General features: G+C 42.3%; 1 protein-coding gene across 1 annotated transcript in view; it reads left to right on the top strand.

Moving 5' to 3' along the window:
* Nucleotides 1–22687, top strand: part of TMPRSS9 (transmembrane serine protease 9) — a 331091-nt gene that overhangs the window by 263304 nt on the left and 45100 nt on the right. Inside the window, exon 17 of the mRNA XM_040417828.1 lies at nucleotides 20732–20845. Coding sequence (XP_040273762.1) covers nucleotides 20732–20845 — 114 coding nt within the window. The remainder of the gene's footprint in view (nucleotides 1–20731; nucleotides 20846–22687) is intronic.

Raw genomic sequence — 22687 nt, 5'->3', positions numbered from 1 at the left:
CAACAGAGAGTCCGAGGAAGTACACAGCAACTTGACAGGCCCATGGATGCAACTAGCCCCCACACTGCGGTGACCACGAGAGGATCTCGACCGATCTCCAATCGAAAGTCGGATTATGCTTCTGGAGCCAGGGGTACCCCAAGACCACCGAGTAGTGTGGAGACGAAATAACCTGGAGACAGACCGACTCTCTGTGAATGGCACCAATGGCTATCCCCACTGGAAGGGTCTCATGAGTCACGTGTGGCGGCAGAAGGGGTCTGCCGTCTATCGCCTCAAGAGCCAGTGGGGAACCTCGAGCCTGCAGAGGAATGGAATTGGCGGCAGCGAACACACTATCAATGAACAAACCACCAGCACCAGAGTCCACCAACGCCTGGGTCGTCACCGAGCCCCCGACCCAGGAGAGGACAACAGTGATCAGTGGTTTGTCAACACGGGAAACCGGGGACGAGGAGACTCCACCCAAGATCTGCCCCCGACAGGATCTCAGGTACGAGCGTTTTCCCGGACGGTTCGGACATGCCAACCGAAAATGCCCACCGAGACCACAGTACATGCATCGGCCCTCGCGTCTCCGGAGTGCCCTCTCCCCCTCGGACAGGCGAGCAAACCCCAGCTGCATGGGTTCACCCCCAGACAAGTCATCCCCAGGAGGCGTGGGAGGAGAGGGAGGCACGGGTGGGACAGCAAACGTAGGCACCAATCTGTTAGAAGACCTCCGCAGGTTCTCCTTAAAGGAAGGTCTCTCCCTGAGTCTGGTGTCAATCAAAATCAGGAATGAAATAAGAGACTCGAGCTCAACTGGTAGGTCCTTAGCTGCAACCTCATCCTTCAAGGCATCCGAGAGACCATGAGAGAAAGCAGCGACCAGAGCCTCATTATTCCAGCCCACCTCTGCTGCCAGGGTACGAAACTCAATGGCGTATTCAGCTACGGATCGTGAACCCTGTCTGATGGACATAAGGAGCTTCGCAGCAGAGGCAGCACGAGCCGGCACATCGAATACCTTCCGAAGAGAAGCAACAAAACCGGAAAACTCGGCAACCACCGGATTGTTGTTCTCCCATAAAGGGCTGGCCCAGGCCAAGGCCTTGTCCGAGAGCAGCGAGATCAAGAAGCCCACCTTTGATCTCTCAGTAGGAAAGGCATGTGGCAGCAACTCGAAATAAATGCCCACCTGGTTAAGGAAACCTCGGCACTGAGTTGGCTCTCCCCCAAAGCGCTGTGGAAGAGGGGCAGAACCGGTCATACCCCGAAACACCGCAGGCGCAACAACAGGTGTCGGGGTAGACTCTGGCGCAACAACCGGAGCGGCAGTAGGAGCGAAATGAGCCGTGCGTTCAAGCAGGGTTTGCAACGCCACAGCGAACCGACCCAACAGGTGATCCTGCTGATCAAGTCTGGCAACCAGCGTGGGTAGCGAGGATGGCCCTGTACCGTCAGAATTCATGGCTTGGTCCTAATGTCACGGAACCATGAACCAGACGTACAACAAGAGATAAGAGAAAATAAGAAGGCTTTATTGAAAATAAAGCTGTAAAGCAAAAGTCCAAACGGATGGTGAAACCGAGCAGAGTCTTTGCGAAGCCAGAGGTCAGGAACCAGAAGGGTAGTCAGACGAAGCCAGGATCAGGAACCAGCAGGGTAGTAGACGAAGCCAGGATCAGGAACCAGAAGCAGCAGCAGTCTTAGAAGCATGTGTACACAAGAGGACCAAGCAAGGAACTGAAGCCACAGACCTCCTATATATATGAGCTAGGCATCCAGCTCCTCCCAGTGGGAAGGAGGAGCCGCAGGGTGGAAGGCTACAAGAAACCCAGAAACCAAGATGGCCGCCAGCACATGTCAAACGAAGGAGAACAGCAAGAAGGTAAGACCATGACAAGTACTCACATATGCGCAGAGAATGTCCTGTTCGTGGCGTCCCACGTGGAGTGAATGTAGGGTAAACTTACCTCTGTCTTTAATCTTTAGTGATCTCAGATAGAAGGCTGCGATAGTACCTCGCTTAGCATGAATACATTATATGTATAGCAGATGCAGTCCGTTATGACTGGTGGTCGGGGCACTGCTGTGTTTCGTTGCTCTTTAGCAATCCCAGAATCGGCTTGTAGTGTGGCCCCCTGTGTGTCTTTGGCGTCCCTCGTGTCTCCAGTGATGCCTGCACGGGTAATGGAGCTGGAGTAGCTTCCTGCTACTTCCTGTAGTGCGCCAATCACTGCCGTTATTACTGGACCTTTTACTTGAAAGCGCTTTCCTTGATATCAGCTAGAAGAGCGATGTTGAATATCTAATTGCCGGTTATGATGATATCAGATCAAATATACGCCAGACGCGTTTCGAAGACTCTGCTGTCTTCTTCCTCAGTGGCTATATTTGATCTGTCTGGCAAACCGGCTCCTATATATATATATATATATATATATATATGTCTTCTTGGAGGGCTCTGTAGTAAATCTGGGATGGATTTTATGGTGTAAGATGGGATTCTCATTAAGTTGCGCTTTTATTGCGCTTTATGTGCGTTTTTTTGGCACTGGTGCGTTTTTTACTTATGGGTACCTCTGGCCTCTATAGAGAATCTTCTATAGGTTATTTTAGACCAAACTCATTGCATTATTATTCAAAAAGAGTAAATGTTAGAGAAATATATAAAAAAAAATGGTAGAGAAGATGTCTCAAAAGGAGAAATATGTTTCTATATGATTTTCTTGTAGGATCAGAGCTGTATTTCTTATTGCAAAATCATAAGTCAATGTATACAATGGAGATAGTGGTATGGGTGTTGATATACATAGACATTGAGTTATGAAGACCTTATGTTTCTCATATATTTACTAAATGTTAATCCCAGGTGTCTTATAGAAAATATAGTCGTATGTTTATAACAGGATGTCTGATTCGTATAAAGTATAGGGGTATAGCAAATGATGTTCACAATGCACAGTGATGTTCATAATATGAGTCTATAGGGGAATATACTCTAATACATAGACAGACCAAGTGTATACTTCAAATTCATTGGGAAGTCCAATGAGCAATTTTTGGGGTTTATTTCCCACTGTTACATGCTCATAGTGTTGTGCAGTGTGCGTGTTTTCAGTAGGTGTATTGGGAACTGTCTTGTTTTAATGTGTATCATTTCCAATCCGTCTTGTCATATATTATGACTCCATAAAGTGTTGTGTCCAAGGGAGCTGGGGCCAGCGTAAGTGTATCCCTCAGAACGAAGACAAATGTTATCATATAGTCACATCTAATTTTCATCTGGGATGGATGGAATGCGGCGGATGGAATAGGGATGGAGTGCTGGTAAACAGCCCGACTAAGACCCCTTGTGAGCCGAGGCCATCCACCCCATTATAAGAACCCGAAAAATGTCTAATTCGGCATTTAAGGCTCCTCGTATCAGACTGCCGAAGTCGAATATCCTTCTGGATTCGGCTCTGGACATTCGGGCGATGTGATTACCTCCCCTCCAATGGCGTTCTACTTGTTCAAATGCTGCAAATGTGAGATATTTAGGATTTTGGTTATGAACTAATTTAAAATGTTTGGACAGGGAGTGTTTCTCATATCCTTTTTTTATATTGTTTATATGTTCAATTATTCTAGTCTTGAGGGGTCTTTTGGTTCTACCAATATATTGTTTGGCACATGTACATTCTATGATATAGATGACATTAGAGCTTTACAAGTGAGAAAGTTTTTAATTTCAAAGGAGAACGTATTTTGTGTTGAATTAATATGTGTAGTTTTCCTAGGAAATGATGTGTTTTTGCAATTTATGCAACATTCGCATCTGTGAAACCCACTTCTTTTGAGCCATTTATTGATGGATAAATTATTCTTTGTGGAGCGTTTAATGAAGGGGGCAATTTTCAGACCAAGGTTAGGAGCCTTAGTGTATACTATCTCTGGGAGTGTGGGGATAAAAGGTCCTATGATTTTGTCTTTCTGAATCAGGTGCCAATGTTTTTTTATAATCTGCTCGATTTTTTTGTATTGTGCATTATAAGGTAGTATTATACGGAATCTGTCTTCTTTTTGTTTTTTCTTATCATTAGTCGGATTTGTTATAAAAAACTGATTCCTATCCATTTCTCTAACTTTTTGTAGTGCATTTTCAATCAAGCTGTCAGGATAATTTTTGGACTGAAATTGTGTTTTCATTTCGATGGCCTCTTCTTCAAACTTTTCTCCACTTGTATAATTCCTCTTGATTCTGCGGAACTGCCCAAAGGGTATTTTCAGCAACCAAGTGGGTAAATGGCAACTGAAGAGGATAAAGCTGTTCCTTGCCACCGCTTTCTGGTAAGTGTTAGATATATATTGGTCTTGTTTAGTAGTAATGAGTATATCCAAAAATTCTGTATAGTCTTTATTGATGTTAGAGGAAAAGTGGAGATTGTATGAATTATTATTAATTTCTTCTAGAAAAGTATGTAGTTGTAGTTCTCCACTCTGCCAGATGAAGATGACATTGTCTATGTACCGTTGCCAGAGCACCAGATCCGACCCCAGCTTGGGTAAGATGGTCTCCTGTTCCCACCATTGTTCCATGAACAGATTGGCATAGCTGGGGGCGAATCTGGTGCCCATGGCGGTATCCCGGATCTGCAAATAGTAATCTCCCTCAAAAAAGAAATAGTTGTGCGTCCATATATGTTTGACGCCTTCTACCAAAAATTATATTTCTTTATTGTTTAAATCACCATGATATTTAAGTTGTGCCCTCATGTTTGCTATACCATGTTCATGATTGATCGTGGTTTAGAGTGATTGTATGTCCAGAGTGCCTATCAGCCAGTGTGGTTCTACTTTGACATCAAATCTGTCCCAATATATTGATCAATTAATCCAACCAGCAGTGAAGAAGACCCACTCTTACATCAAAGACACCACACAGATCGTCCAAGTTTTAGAGAATTTGAAAGTAGAACCACACTGGCTGATAGGCGCTCTGGACGTACAATCACTCTATACCACGATCAATCATGAACAAGGTATAGCAAACATGAGGGCACAACTTAAATATCATGGTGATTTAAACGATAAAGAAATATAATTTTTGGTAGAAGGCGTCAAACATATATTGACGGACAACTATTTATTTTTTTAGGGAGATTACTATTTGCAGATCCGGGGTACCGCCATGGGCACCAAATTCACCCCCAGCTATGCCAATCTGTTCATGGCACAATGGTGGGAACAGGAGACCATCTTACCCAAGCTGGGGTCGGATCTGGTGCTCTGGCAACGGTACATAGACGATGTCATCTTCATCTGGCAGAGTGGAGAACCACATACCTTTCTAGAAGAAATTAATAATAATTCATACAATCTCCACTTTTCCTCTAACATCAATAAAGACTGTACAGAATTTTTGGATAAACTCATTACTACTAAACAAGACCAATATATATGTAACACTTACCAGAAAGCGGTGGCAAGGAACAGCTTTATCCTCTTCTCCAGTTGCCATTTACCCACTTGGTTGCTGAACATACCCTTTGGGCAGTTCCGCAGAATCAAGAGGAATTGTACAAGTGGAGAAAAGTTTTAAGAAGAGGCCATCGAAATGAAAACACAATTTCAGTCCAAAAATTATCCTGACAGCTTGATTAAAAATGCACTACAAAAGGTTAGAGAAATGGATAGGAATCAGTTTTTTCCCCAGTCGTCTCCATGACACCAAGTCCTGAGATTGACTTCCTTCTGATTGGACAGGAAAAACACAGAGGTTAAAAACCCCATCCCCTCCTCACATCACCAGTGTTTTTCCTGTCCCATCAGGATAGGAAGCAGTAGAGGTTCATGGAGCTCTAAGGGGCTCACCTGGTTCTTTTTCCTTCAGGCCGAGGTTGGATCTGCAGGGCAGCTCTCCCTCCTCCCTACGGTTAGGCCTGGGCTCGGGCGCATAACGGTATGCCCCCTGCGAAGATTCCCTCTGCGGCGGCCCAGGAGGGCTTAATGCAGGGGGGAAAATGAAGATACGGCGGATCGGCACTGAGATGTGTCCCTTCCGGCCGGCAGGCGGGTGACGTCAGACGCCGGGGGCGGAGCAAGGGTCCTGACGTCATCATCATGCGCTACAGGTCCTGGAAGGTGTAGGACACTATAAAACACCACAGGTCCTGTAGAATGGCGCCCTGCATAGCGCGGCTTCCTCTTTTCGAGGTGCACCCCTGGAAGCGGTCGGGAGTCGAGATGAGTACCCCCCTCACGCCGGGCTCTGGAACCGAGCCTGCATCAAATCCAGGGACTGTGAGTAGCCTGCTCTCAGGCACATGTTATGTATTGCTGGTTCGGTCTGCTCATCCTTTCCTCCCTTACCTTTCAGGGAGAAAAGGATTCGGCTACTACCACTAAAAAGAATAGGAAATGTGGTATCTGCTGTAAACGTCTGTCTAACACAGGTTCTAAACCCCTGTGTAAAGAATGTACGGCCAGTGTTGTCAAATTCGAATCTTCCAGCCTGATTGATGATATTAGGAAAGTAGTTAAAGAGGAGGTTCAGCTGGCCTTATCGACTAAGGAACCAACTCCCCCAATAATTACTCCTCCTCAAGACACCCGCAGTAATCGGTCACTTAATGTGGATTCGGATTCTGAGGGACTGGCGGTTTCAGACTCCGAGTCGGTACAAAAACACCTCGCATCCTCGGACGAGGAGGGTGAATACAAAACGTTTTTTGTTTAATTCAGAAGACATCGACGAGCTTATCAGGGCCATTAGGGCTACCATTCAGATGGAGATGCCAAAAACGCCTAAATCAACCCAACAAGAAATTTTTGGGGGTTTAGGAGAAAGGAGAAAAGCAGTTTTTCCAGTACCAGATAGTGTCCAGAAATTGATACGTTCTGAGTGGGAGAAACCAGACAAGGGATCCTTTATTCCAAGGGGAATTAAAAGGCGCTACCCGTTTAGCCCAGAGGACTGCACTGACTGGGAGACTATACCTAAAGTGGACGAACCAGTAGCCAAGGTGGCAAAACATACGGCTCTACCCTTTGAGGACTCAGCACAGCTGAAAGATCCTCTAGATAGGAAAGCGGAGAGTCTCTTAAGAAAGACCTGGGAGACAATGGCAGCCCTTCTCAAACCAGGTGTCACCTCAACTTGTGTAGCCAGAACGCTAAACTTATGGCTAGAACAGTTGGAGATACATCTAGTCAATAAGACACCTCGGGACCAAATTTTGGAGAGCTTGCCTCTGTTAAAGATGGCAACTTCTTTTCTAGCAGACGCAGCAGCAGAAACAGTTAAACTGTCTGCCCGAACAGCTGTTCTATCCAATACAGCAAGACGGGCGTTATGGCTTAAAGCATGGTCAGGAGACATCACGTCTAAAAATAAATTAATCCCGCTCCCTTTCCACGGTCAGTATGTCTTTGGAGAAGACCTAGATAAAATTCTAGAGAATGCGACCAATAAAAAAAGGGGTTTCCCAGAGGAAAGGTACAAACAAAAAAGGCAGCCCTTTCGTGACCGATATTTTCAGCCTGAAAATAAGAGAGATAAAGGAAAGACCGGTAGGTGGAGCTATGCGAAGGGAGGTAGGGGAAGGAATTTCCTCTTCAACCCAAATAGAGCAGAAACCTCCACCTCCAACACCAAGCAATGACGCCATACCAGTGGGGGGGAAGACTCAGCTCCTTCCAAAAATCTTGGGAGAACATAACAAGCAGTGCATGGATACTAAATATTATAGAAGAGGGCTACATAATAGAACTACTTTCTCCCCCTCCACAGAAATTTGTCATCACTACTCTTCCCCCATGTCAAGTTGGTACCTTAAAAGACGACATCAAAAACGTATTAAGCTTGGCCGCAATAGAACCCGTCCCAGAAAATCAGATAGGAATGGGATTCTGTCAATGTAGGATTGGCACACTCAAAACATGCGGAGCCCCACGGAGTTGAAACAATTTATTATAACTACGTTTGATAAAATATGATAAAATACAATAAAATGCATAAAATAAATTAAACAATGGTAGTAGTTTTGTAATATTCGAATCAACTTATTGCAGACAAAGTATCTTGGATGTTCTCAATAGTGGATGGGTCTGCAATAACACACAATAGATTCTTAACTGCAGATCCTGACAACAGGGTGTTGTCTTGCAAATAAAACGCACTCTAGGTCACTACAGTCCATATGTATACAAGTCACAAATATCCAGGAGGTTGCATCAAACTCCGGTTATATTCATATGCAAGAAAAACACACTGAGAGACTCTACATGCAGAAAAGCGCATACAGTGATTTCCTATGCAGGCACTATATTCCTATCTCTGTATATTTTGCATGCGTTTTTTTTTCATGCTTTTTTTGCATGCGTTTTTTTTCCATTGATGCGTTTTTTCATGCGTTTTTTTCATTGATGCGTTTTTTTGATATTTGTTTACATTCTTTACTCCTGAATCTGCTGTAAACCATATTTTCTGTGAGAGTATCGGAACATCTCAACAATATCACAAAAGGATGCGAAAATAATCCACTATCTAAACACTTTAAAGAGACACATAACAAAAGCTGTACAGGCCTGACATTTATGGCGCTGGAGAAGATAGACACACACTGGAGGGGGGGCAATCACATAGAGAAAATGTCGAGAGCGGAATCGAGACGTATATACGACTTTGGGAGCATGATGCCAAGGGGACTAAACTCAGAGCTTGAAATATTTGGCTTTTTATAAGACGGAGGGTCGTCCGCCCGTGTGTCCACAGAGAGTCGCATGTTTGGCTGTTTATCAGCACTGTGACTCTCTCTGGGCCACGGGCGTGCGCCCCCTAACTCTTCCCTGAACGTGTCGGATGTATCGCCATCCGACCCAATTTGAGGTCATTTTTAAGCTGCTAAAATTGCCCTACAATTTTAAATATCAATGTTATTTTAATGCAACATGGGGTATAGTACATTTCGAAGTAAAAACACAACAATTTTTCAAAAAACGCAACAAATGGTTCAAAAAACGCAATCTTAAAAAAACGCACAATAACTGCAACCAAAAACCGCATGTATGAAAACCAACAAAATCCTATGATTTATGAACTTTGAACTATCTATGAATGTTATTCTGAGAAAATATGGTTTACAGCAGTTTCAGGAGTAAAGAATGTAAACAAATATCAAAAAAACGCATCAATGAAAAAAACGCATGAAAAAACGCATCAATGGAAAAAAACGCATGCAAAAAAAAGCATACAAAAAAAACGCATGCATAAAAATATTTGAAAATTAAGAAAATCATATCATTTATCAATCCTTGAATGATCATGGATGAATAAGATTGAAAAAGAAGTATGGTAGGGGAAGACCTATATTGGGAGAATCCATACTCCTTCTTTTCCAGAATACCATTTCCCCATGATCCCTTTCTTTTTCCATGATCCTTTTCCACACAAGACCGTGAGGGATATAAAAACCCACCATTCACTCATAGGGGTGATGCCACTGAGGAAGGGGAGAGTGTCCCCGAAACGCGTCTGGCGAGAGTTTCACCCCTGAAGGATTTGAACCCCGAAATAACAGTGCACTGTTAAAAACCAGAGGATATCGAGGATTCAAACAAGACGCTCTATATTAACCTGCCTGCAACCAGCTGAAAGTCATCACTGGGGAATACTAAGCCGCTGACACAGCAAAGACCGGGACGCCGGCCTAAAGTCAGAAGCGACAATCACCCAGAAAAAACCAGCTGAATAAAAAGGCCAGGTAAGCCCACAAGTGTGGGTTATCGTTGCAAACTTACATTTATAACAAAACAACAATATAGCGTTCATATGTGAATATTGCAATCGGGACTTTGTGTGGAATAACTTCTTTGAGGATCCTCCTGAATAGAATTCTTGAGAAAAATACAAATATAAATGCATGCAGAAAATTCTTATGAAAAACTCCTATAACAACCTTGGAACGCATGGATTGCAGAAACTGTATATATACAGAGATAGGAATATAGTGCCTGCATAGGAAATCACTGTATGCGCTTTTCTGCATGTAGAGTCTCTCAGTGTGTTTTTCTTGCATATGAATATAACCGGAGTTTGATGCAACCTCCTGGATATTTGTGACTTGTATACATATGGACTGTAGTGACCTAGAGTGCGTTTTATTTGCAAGACAACACCCTGTTGTCAGGATCTGCAGTTAAGCATCTATTGTGTGTTATTGCAGACTCATCCACTATTGAGAACATCCAAGATACTTTGTCTGCAATAAGTTGATTTGAATATTACAAAACTACTACCATTGTTTAATTTATTTTATGCATTTTATTGTATTTTATCAAACGTAGTTATAATAAATTGTTTCAACTCTGTGGGGCTCCGCATGTTTTGAGTGTGCCAATCCTACATTGACAGTTATACAATTTGAAGGGTGAATTCATCAGATTGTGCACCTCTTATGGTTGTGGGACTAGTGAGCTATTTCCAATATATTCACTAAGGAATGGGATTCTATTCCCGTCTCTTTATTATAAAAAAAAACAAACGGGAAATCAAGAGTGATAATAAATTTAAAATACCTAAACAAATATGTGAGATACCAAAAATTTAAAATGGAAACCCTAAAGTCGGCAGTGAAGCTGTTGAAAAAGGATGCAGTGATGGCCACTATAGACCTAAGAGATGCCTACTATCATGTCCCAATACACATGTCATCAAGAAAGTTCCTAAGGTTTGTGATAGAACTAAAGGGACGCATTCAACACTTTCAGTTCAAGTGTCTCCCCTTTGGAATCTCTTCAGCCCCAAGAGTGTTTACAAAGGTAATGGCGGAAGCCATAGCAAACCTGAGACAAAAGGCAATCTGTGTGATCCCTTACCTGGACGACCTGTTAGTAGTGGCAGACAACATAGCTACCCTAGAAATCCATCTCAGGTTAGTCCTGGACCATCTACAGGGCCTAGGTTGGATAATCAATTGGGAAAAATCAGATTTAATTCCGGACAGACAGAAGATTTTTTTGGGTATAACTTTAAACAGTTTCCCAAAGATCCTTTCTTCCACGTCAAAAAATAAGGAAACTTCAAATAATTTTGAGGAATTTCAAGAAAGAGAAATTCTGTTCCGTCCGGCAAGCCATGAAAGTATTAGGAAGTCTTTCAGCATGCATCCCAGCAGTGGCCTGGGCACAGTTTCATCTAAGGCCACTCCAAAAATTCATTCTAGCCAAGTGGAACAGATCACAATTGACTCTAGAGAAACGAATATTCTTAGATCCAAAGATCCAAAAGTAAAAAAGTCACTGAATTGGTGGCTCAACGAAACCAACCTAAAGAATGGGATATTTTGGGCACAAGAACTACACCTATTAATCACGACGGACGCAAGCCTCCAGGGTTGGGGAGTGGTAGTCCAGGGAAACTCCTACCAGGGAATATGGAAGAACTACGTAAAACGTCAATCCTCAAATTTCAAAGAACTGAGGGCAATTTGGGAGGCACTAAAACACACAAGTCGGTTGTCAGTGGGTCGTCACGTCCTAATATATTCGGACAATGCTACAGCAGTGGCCTTCATCCAGCACCAGGGAGGCACAAGATATCCACTGCAGGACCTAGCAAACAAAATATTCTCCTGGGCAGAGGAGAACATACAGTCTCTTGCAGCAGTACACCTGAAGGGGTCTTTAAACATTCATGCCGATTACCTGAGTCGCCACACATTAGACCCTGGAGAATGGAGGTTAGTCCCGGAAACCTTCCATCTAATTACAAAGAAATGGGGCAGACCGACAGTGGACCTGTTTGCATCCAGGAAGAATCGTCAGTTAAATCAGTTCTTCTCCCTCAACCCCAGGGATCATCCTCTGGCAGTAGACGCCTTCAACCAAAATTGGTCAACAAATTTAGTTTACGCGTTCCCTCCGTTTCCACTTATCCCCAGAGTACTGCAGAAATTTCTGAAAGAGAATTGCACGCTAATTCTGATAACTCCCTCTTGGCCCAAGAGAAGTTGGTTCTCGCTGTTAAAAGCCCTCAGCATAGAAGCCCCTCTCCTTCTACCGCTGAGGCCGGATCTTCTAAGTCAGGGGCCTATTACTCACCCAGAGCTAAAAATACAAAAATTAACAGCCTGGATTCTGAAGAATCCAACTTATTAATGTTAGGGTTATCCAAGAAAGTAGTGAACACTTTACTCATGAGTAGGAAACAAAGCATGAACAACAAGTACTTAAAAATATGGGGGAAATTTGCCGAATGGTCAGGAAACTCCTTCGACCAGTTCACGGCCAAAATCCCACTAATACTGGAATTCCTTCAGGAAGGCCTAGATACCCCTAATACCCTTAGGGTCCAGGTATCTGCTCTAGGAGCCCTATATAATACCAAGCTAACAGAGCATCCTTGGATAACTAGATTCCTTAAGGCAGCAGATAGGATCAGACCTACGATTAAAAACATGGTAGCCCCATGGAATCTCAATACGGTACTGGCAGGCCTAACCTCTGATCCATTTGAACCTTTGGACACTATCAACATCAAATGGCTTACTGTCAAAACTATTTTCCTGGTGGCAATAACATCTGCCAGAAGAGTCTGTGAGCTACAGGCCTTGTCCATCCAAGAACCGTTTTTTTCAGTGTTCCAGGACAAATTAGTTCTCAAATTGGATCCGGCATTTCTCCCAAAGGTGGTTTCGACCTTCCATAGGCCACAAGACATTGTTCTTCCTTCGTTTTGTGACAATCCAAAAAATGAACAAGAAATCTCCTACCACACATTAGATGTTCGGAGAGCGGTCCTAAAATACCCGGAAGTTACTAGACAATGGAGAGTAGACAAAAATCTTTTTGTCCAGTTTTCAGGTCCCAACAAGGGGAAAAAAGCAGCAAAAAGTTCCATCTCTAGATGGATAAGACTCGCCATCTCTGAAGCATATAAAGCCCAAGGGAAAGATACCCCTGCTTCTCTAAAAGCACATTCAACAAGAGGCATGGCAGCCTCCTGGGCGGAAAAAGCTTCAGCCTCATTACAACAAATTTGCAGGGCAGCGACCTGAAAAAGAGTCCATACCTTTTACGAAACACTACAGATTAGATATTTTTGCCAATGATGACCTAAGATTTGGACGTAAAGTCCTTTCTGCTGTTGTCCCCCCCTAATAGTATCTTTGATATTTCTCAGGACTTGGTGTCATGGAGACGACTGGGGAAAAGAGTATTACACTCACCGGTAATCCGGTTTCCTGGAAGTCTCCATGACACCACATACATCCCACCCTTTTTTTCTGCTATTAGCTATTATCCTTTCATCCTGGGGTTCTTCGTTAAAATACACTGGTGCTGTGAGGAGGGGTGGGGTTTTTAACCTCTCTGTGTTTTTCCTGTCCAATCAGAAGGAAGTCAATCTCAGGACTTGGTGTCATGGAGACTTCCAGGAAACCGGATTACCGGTGAGTGTAATACTCTTTTATAACAAATCCGACTAATGATAAGAAAAAACAAAAAGAAGACAGATTCCGTATAATACTACCTTATAATGCACAATACAAAAAAATCTAGCAGATTATAAAAAAACATTGGCACCTGATTCAGAAAGACAAAATCATAGGACCTTTTATCCCCACACTCCCAGAGATAGTATACACTAAGGCTCCTAACCTAGGTCTGAAAATAGCCCCCTCCATTAAACGCTCCACAAAGAATAATTTATCCATCAATAAATGGCTCAAAAGAAGTGGGTTTCACAGATGCGAATGTTGCATAAATTGCAAAAACACATCATTTCTTAGGAAAACTACACATATTAATTCAACACAAAATACGTTCTCCTTTGAAATTAAAAACTTTCTCACTTGTAATAGCTCTAATGTAATCTATATCATAGAATGTACATGTGCCAAACAATATATTGGTAGAACCAAAAGACCCCTCAAGACTAGAATAGTTGAACATATAAACAATATAAAAAAAGGATATGAGAAACACTCCCTGTCCAAACATTTTAAATTAGTTCATAACCAAAATCCTAAATATCTCACATTTGCAGCATTTGAACAAGTAGAACGCCATTGGAGGGGAGGTAATCACATCGCCCGAATGTCCAGAGCCGAATCCAGAAGGATATTCGACTTCGGCAGTCTGATACGAGGAGGCTTAAATGCCGAATTAGACATTTTTCGGGTTCTTATAATGGGGTGGATGCCCTCGGCTCACAAGGGGTCTTAGTCGGGCTGTTTACCAGCACTCCATCCCTATTCCATCCGCCGCATTCCATCCATCCCAGATGAAAATTAGATGTGACTATATGATAACATTTGTCTTCGTTCTGAGGGATACACTTACGCTGGCCCCAGCTCCCTTGGACACAACACTTTATGGAGTCATAATATATGACAAGACGGATTGGGAATGATACACATTAAAACAAGACAGTTCCCAATACACCTACTGAGAACACGCACACTGCACAACACTATGAGCATGTAACAGTGGGAAATAAACCCCAAAAATTGCTCATTGGACTTCCCAATGAATTTGAAGTATACACTTGGTCTGTCTATGTATTAGAGTATATTTCCCTATAGACTCATATTATGAACATCACTGTGCATTGTGAACATCATTTGCTATACCCCTATACTTTATATGAATCAGACATCCTGTTATAAACATACGACTATATTTTCTATAAGACACCTGGGATTAACATTCAGTAAATATATGAGAAACATAAGGTCTTCATAACTCAATGTCTATGTATATCAACACCCATACCACTATCTCTATTGTATCATATAGAAACATATTTCCCTTTTGAGACATCTTCTATACCATTTTTTTTATATATTTCTCTAACATTTACTCTTTTTGAATAATAATGCAATAAGTTTGGTCTAAAATAACCTATAGAAGATTCTCTATAGAGGCCAGAGATACCCATAAGTAAAAAACGCACCAGTGCTGAAAAAACGCACATAAAAGCGCAACTCAATGAGAATCCCATCTTACACCATAAAATCCATCCCAGATTTACTACAGAGCCCTCTAAGAAGACATATATATAGGAGCCGGTTTGCCAGACAGATCAAATATAGCCACTGAGGAAGAAGACAGCAGAGTCTTCGAAACGCGTCTGGCGTATATTTGATCTGATATCATCATAACCGGCAATTAGATATTCAACATTGCTCTTCTAGCTGATGTCAAGGAAAGCGCTTTCAAGTAAAAGGTCCAGTAATAACAGCAGTGATCGGCGCGCTACAGGAAGTAGCAGGAAGCTACTCCAGCTCCATTACCCGTGCAGGCATCACTGGAGACACGAGGGACGCCAAAGACACACAGGAGGCCACACTACAAGCCGATTCTGGGATTGCTAAAGAGCAACGAAACACAGCAGTGCCCCGACCACCAGTCATAACGGACTGCATCTGCTATACATATAATGGGCCCGATTTATCATTAGCTCAAGTCGGAATAATGGAGTGAAAAAGTTGCAAAAAAATGCGCAAACGCTAAAACTGCGCACAAATTTGCGACTTTTTTCTGCTCTGCACTATGCTCGCCAGTTTTCTGAAAGTGGGAGTGTTTTCTGATGTAAATTAATCTCTAGACAGATTTACTGTTGGGACTATTTAAAAAGTCGCAAAAAAGTCGCAAAAAATTCGCAATTTCACTCCAGTGAGGACCATGCTTATCTTATGAGACTTTTAAATAGAAAATGCGACTTTTGTAAAGCTGCTTACTGACAGATAAACTGCTACCGTCAAACCACATTTATTACAGTCTTAAAGGGCCGATCATAAATCTGACTTGGCTAAAACTGACTTTAGCCATATGTGAAAGTGGAGTGAGCTGTCAGAGTAATGATAAATCTGGCCCAATGTATTCATCCTAAGCGAGGTACTATCACAGCCTTCTATCTGATATCACTAAAGATAAAAGACAGAGGTAAGCTTGCCCTACATTCACTCCACGTGGGACGCCACGAACAGGACATTCTCTGCGTATATGTGAGTACTGGAGTAACCTTCTGCAACTGCATTTTTTGCCATTGAACCTTGCGATTACACTTTGAATTCAGGTTTCAGATTGCAACAATATATAAATATTAGCCAGTAGGAAATACCAAGTTGATAATGTGGTAATCAGCAACTATAAGCTACACTCTGCAGAGAGACTCTTTTGAAAGTGTATTATTATCGTGGATACAATTCTTGCAACTGGTAGCGCTTATACATCGCTACTCTGATCACCTTTCTTGACCTATTCATCCATTAGTATGCTCGCACTCCAGAGATAATATACATCTCTGCATTTTTTTGCATTAATTTGCATCTTTGATACACCTTTTTTATATATTTTTCATTTTTAGCATCTTTTCTTCTTCATTTGCACTTATTTTGAATATATTAATTATACCTATCACTGTTATAGGTCACAATTTGAACTGGGTATCAATTCATCCACGCAATATTGATAAGAAGAAATCTGTTCACGACACCACATCTATTACCTATATGGATCTCTCGGAATAATATCTGAGATGATATACAATACTTGAACGAGCTCTGCCTTGATCTTGGGACTTTTATTTCAGGGTTTTTTCTACAGCTTACCAGCTGACATCCGTATTTTTCCATCCTTGGAATATTTTACTGAATAATCACAGTGTTGCTATTATTTGGCTATATATTTTATATATGTTATACTACTTTATATATATATATATATACACACACTCACCTAAAGAATTATTAGGAACACCATACTAATACGGTGTTGGACCCCCTTTTGCCTTCAGAACTGCCTTAATTCTAGGTGGCATTGATTCAACAAGGTGCTGATAGCATTCTTTAGAAATGTTGGCCCATATTGATAGGATAGCATCTTGCAGTTGATGGAGATTTGAGGGATGCACATCCAGGGCACGAAGCTTCCGTTCCACCACATCCCAAAGATGCTCTAATGGGTTGAGATCTGGTGACTGTGGGGGCCATTTTAGTACAGTGAACTCATTGCCATGTTCAAGAAACCAATTTGAAATGATTCGAGCTTTGTGACATGGTGCATTATCCTGCTGGAAGTAGCCATCATAGGATGGATACATGTTCTCATTCTGTTTACGCCAAATTCGGACTCTACCATTTGAATGTCTCAACAGACATCGAGACTCATCAGACCAGGCAACATTTTTCCAGTCTTCAACAGTCCAATTTTGGTGAGCTCGTGCAAATTGTAGCCTCTTTTTCCTATTTGTAGTGGAGATGAGTGGTACCCGGTGGGGTCTTCTGCTGTTGTAGCCCATCCGCCTCAAGGTTGTGCGTGTTGTGGCTTCACAAATGCTTTGCTGCATACCTCGATTGTAATGAGTGGTTATTTCAGTCAACGTTGCTCTTCTATCAGCTTGAATCAGTCGGCCAATTCTCCTCTGACCTCTAGCATCCACAAGGCATTTTTGCCCACAGGACTGCCGCATACTGGATGTTTTTCCCTTTTCACACCATTCTTTGTAAACCCTAGAAATGGTTGTGCGTGAAAATCCCAGTAACTGAGCAGATTGTGAAATACTCAGACCGGCCCGTCTGGCATCAACAACCATGCCACGCTCAAAATTGCTTAAATCACCTTTCTTTCCCATTCTGACATTCAGTTTGGAGTTCAGGAGATTGTCTTGACCAGGACCACCCCCCTAAATGCATTGAAGCAACTGCCATGTGATTGGTTGACTAGATAATTGCATTAATGAGAAATAGAACAGGTGTTCCCAATAATTCTTTAGGTGAGTGTATATATATATTTATACTCTACATTTTTAACTTAGTATTATACTCTACCCATTTAATAATTTTATTGATCTACTGCATATTTAGTCTATGTGATTCCATCTATAAGAGTGCCCATTCACTTTTCCTCAATTACCTTACTTGGTGAACAGAGTGCGACACCAAGGGCTTCCTACACTGTGAGCCTGCTGTTTGGGCACAATCGTGTTGTCATAACAGCAACCTGTGTCGGACTGACACAGAACATATTGTATTAGCATATAGGAGTAGGCTAATACATTATAAGTGTCAAATAAAGTTAGAAAATATTAATCCCATAATGGGATTAAAAAATGTTATAAATATTGTAATAAAAATGTAAAAAAAAAAAATCACAGCCTCACCTAAACAAGTAGCCATTATTTAGTGTAAAATACATGTTTATGTGCACACATTAAATAAAAATAAAACCTGCACATATTTGGTATCCACACAAGCATAATAACCTTATGAATTTAATTATCAGGTTATTTAGTGTGCAACATGAACAGCATAAATAATAAACGAAAAATTACATAAAAAGAAACTTTTTTTATATTTTCACAGCAAAATATGATATTTACAATGTAATTTATATGTACCCCTGAACAATGTAAAAAACTAGTAACATTTCTCCATTGACAAAGGCCTCAGACAGCATTGTCAATGGAAAAAAAATAAAAAAAAGTAATGGCTGCTGAAATGTAAAGCGGCAAATGAAAAAAAAAAATTCTTAGGCCTGGTCATTAAAGGGGTTCTGCACTTTGCTTAAACTGATGATATATCATCAGCTTCTGATCGGCGGGGGACCCCCGCCGATCAGCTGTTTGAGAAGGCAGCAGCACTCCAGCAGGGGCGGGGCTAAGCTCCATTTAAGTGAACAGAGCTTAGCCAGTGATACTAGTAGTGACGTCACTAGGCCAGCGGTAAACAATGAGAAGGCCGCGGCGCTACTGGAGCGCTGCTGCCTTCTCAAACAGCTGATCGGCGGGGGGTCCCGGGTGTCGGACCCCTGCCGATCAGATGCTGATGATCTATTCAGAGGATAGATCATCAGTTTAAACAAAATGCAGAACCCCTTTAAGGGGTTACAAAGCCAGAAAGACAAAAAATGCCACCTAATTAAAAAACCTGTATGTGAAAACACTACATGTCACCAGAAACAGAGCAGCAAAGTGATGATACAAATCTGCCCTTTGCAACATCGGCCCAGTGTGGGAAGGTGTGAAGTGGAGAGGATAGGAGTGGTAGTCTGGATGGTGGTGGTAGATCCCGTTTCATTGCTCCCCTAGGGGCCGCGTGCACAGTGAAGGGAAGGGCACTCCATTTGTTTCCCTGAGGGCACACCCTGATTTGGGGTTTCCAGCCCGATTGTGGTTGGGGGCTTTTGGTTTTCAAAGGTCAAGGTATGTAAGGCAGGTAACCGGGCGTGGCAACACAATGATGAGGCCGGCTTGGTGAAATAAGTAAACAGTTCTTTACTGAAAAGTTTTGGCAGTGTGCAAATACACGCACTTTTAGAAAGTGGCACAATTCTTAAAAGTTGCTCAAACAATTCCTGAGGTTTTGTATATGGGATGAGCAGTTCAGGTGCTCCCTGAGTAGATTACCAAATAAATAGAGCCATCTTCCCCATTCTGGCCGAGGTGTGCATCTCTCTCTCTCTCTCTCTCTCTCCTTCTCTGACTTCTGCCTGTTTACTGTATTCACCCTAAGCTGCCTGCCCAGACCTCAGACTTGCTTTACAGATATGCGTGAACTCTCCCTGTCCTGACCTCAGCCTGTTTCCTGATCGAGTATTACCTGTTCCATTGGTCCTTTGCACCAGTGTCTCTGACCCCTGTGGGTCAGCCGCCAACTACACAGGGTTTATTCCAAGAGGTAGCAGCCTGGTGGCTCCCCTGCAGCGAAGGCCAGATCCCTTTATATGGATTAAAGGGTGAAAACCGGGGGACTGCCAGTATAACGGCTTCAGACTTCAGAGCCCAATCTTCTCTCCCTCAAGGTTTGGCACCTAGTTCTGCCCTCTTTGAATGCCCATGGGATGACGTTCCCATGCTTGTTCTGCTGCTCTCTCTATTTTTGCTTCGGTTTGCTGCACACTCCTTTTTCATTTGACAAACTAGAAAAACAGCCTATCTAGAGAGGTGGGGGGAGCAGACCCACCTAGCAACTGTTGCTATGGGGAGAGTGTTTACCCTTTGTCCACATCCTTAAAAAAATATATGGAATACAAAGACATTTTTGACTGCAATAATAGCTTTTAAACCCCAAAAAACGGAGACGTTCTGTATGGCATCATTTTTTTTTGCGGATCCGTTTTTTTTGCGGATCCATTGTAATAATGCCTATCCTTGTCCGCAAACTAGAAAAAAATAGGACATGCACTATTTTTTTTTGCGGGGCAACGGAAAAGACATACTGATGTGGACAGCACACGGTGTGCTGTCCGCGTTTTTTGCGGACCCATTAAAATGAATGGGTCCGCATCCTATCCGCAAAAAAAACGGAATGGACATGGAAACAAACAACGTTCGTGTGCATATAGCCTATATGATAGAAGGAGGGAAGCTTTGCAGAATTTCTTACAAGCAGGTTAAATCCTTACAGGACTCCTATGAGAGACCGCGAGTGTCCGGTTTACCCTGCCTAGACGGGATGATTGAAAGCTCTCCCTGTAACAAGGTGTGTACACAGAAGGCTGCCAATAACTGTGTGGACAAAATCAGGACTTTCTGTCTCTCCTAGGAGTCCTGTCAGGATTAACTCAGAAATTTGGCTCCAAATAATATAAACCTTTATATCACGGAGATCAGCTTCTCTCCCTCTATCAAATATTGTGCTCAGGTAAGGCAGCAGAAATCATCTGACAAGTTCACTTTAAGTAGATAATATATCTTATGTCAAATGTTTTTTTTGCATTGTTCCATTGGTGTCTGAAAGTGATCTAGGTATTTTCTTAGTTCCATGTACTGCATCCACCTACAAATGCTCCAACAGACTCTGTATCAGCAAAACAAATCCAGAGTGTGATGGAATCCCAGACTGCACTAATGGCTCCGATGAACAAAACTGCGGTGAGTACATGAACAGCACTGTCCAATACTATCTTCTTACTTTTAACTCCTTAGTGAGGGCCTGTTTTGCACCCATTTGGACTTTAAATCAGACGAGACGTCTGTGATTGTGACTTCCTGAGAGAGAGAGCGATCCCTTAGGCTATTTTCACACTTGCGGCAGTGTGATCCGGCGGCCAGTTCTGTCGTCAGAACTGTCCGCCGGATCCGCCGATCTGGATGTGACTAAATGGATTTGGGAGACGCATCCGGATGCGGATCCGTCTCACAAATGCATTGCAAGAACGGATCCGTCTCTGCGATTGTCATGCGGACTGACGGATCCGTCTTGTATCTTTTTTCACATTTTCACGGATCCGGCATTCCAGTATTTTGAATGCACTAATACATTCCTATGGGGAAAAATGACGGATCCGGAATTCAGGCAAGTCTTCCGTTTTTTTCGCCGGAGATAAAACCGTAGCATGCTGCGGTTTTCTCTTTTGCCTGATCAGTCAAAACGACTGAACTGAAGACATCCTGATGCATCCTGAACAGATTACTCTCTATTCAGAATGCATGGGGATATGCCTGATCAGTTCTTTTCCGGTGCTGTCTGGACCCATGAAAGGTCCTCTTTAAGGTCCCTTTACACAGCACGACGATGTAGCAGATTGTCGGGAAGGAAGGGTTCCTTCCCAACAATCTGTTGATCGCTAGCGGAGGAGACTGGTGCATTTACATGCAGCAGTCTCCTCCAGAGTATGGGGAGGAGTGATCACTAATGCCATCACTCTTCCACATACAGACTCGTTTCCTGGCAGCAGATCGTGTTTACACAGCACAATCTGCCACCGGGAAACAAGGATTTTTTTAGTGCTTCACAAGCGATTTAATTACCATATGAATGAACGTTTCGCTCATTCATTGGGTAATTGGCGGTGCATTTACACCGCCAGATCATCGCTAACAAGCGTTACTATGAACGCTCATTAGCAATGATCTGTTCAATTCTCGGCCTGTGTAAATGGCCCTTTAGTGATCAAGCAATTGCTTTTATTTTTTCACTGTTGCATTCCAAGAACTATATATTTTTTTACTTTTTCAGTCAATGTAGCTTTAAGAGGGCTTATTTTTTGCTGGACAAGTTGTAGTTTTTAAGTCACCATTTTGGGGTACACATAAGGCCTCTTTCACACGACCGTATGGCTTTTTCAGTGTTTTGCAGTCCGTTTTTCACATATCCGTTGTTCTGTATTTTTGTTTCCGTTGTGTTTCGGTTTCTGTTCCGTTTTTCCATATGGCATATACAGTATACAGTAATTACATAAAAAAAATTTGGCTGGGCATAAAATTTTCAATAGATGGTTACGCAAAAACGGAACGTATACGGAAGACACACGGATGCATTTCTGCATGTGTTCAATTTTTTTTGCGGACCCATTGACTTTAATGGAGCCACGGAACGTGATTTGTTGGCAATAATAGAACATGTTCTATCTTTCAACGGAACGGAAAAACTGAAATACTGAATCGAAATGCATACAGAGTACATTCCGTTTTTTTTGTGGAACCATTGAAATGAATGGTTCCATATACGAACAATATACGGAACGCAAAAAACGGCCCCTAAACGGAAAAAAAAACGGTCGTGTGAAAGAGGCCTTACTCATTGATTAACTCTTATTAACTCTTTCCAGTAGGATGTAAAATAAACATTAATTCCACCATTTTGCCATTGTCTTTTTACATTTTAAATTTTGCAACGTATAAATACAATCATAGTGATACCAAATATGTATAGTTTTTTTTTTTTTTAAGTTTTACTACCTTAAAAAAAAAAAACGTTTTTGCATAATCATA

Source organism: Bufo bufo, chromosome 2, assembly GCF_905171765.1.
Source record: "Bufo bufo chromosome 2, aBufBuf1.1, whole genome shotgun sequence".
NCBI lineage: Eukaryota > Metazoa > Chordata > Amphibia > Anura > Bufonidae > Bufo > Bufo bufo.
This window is presented reverse-complemented; position numbering and strand designations above follow the sequence as displayed.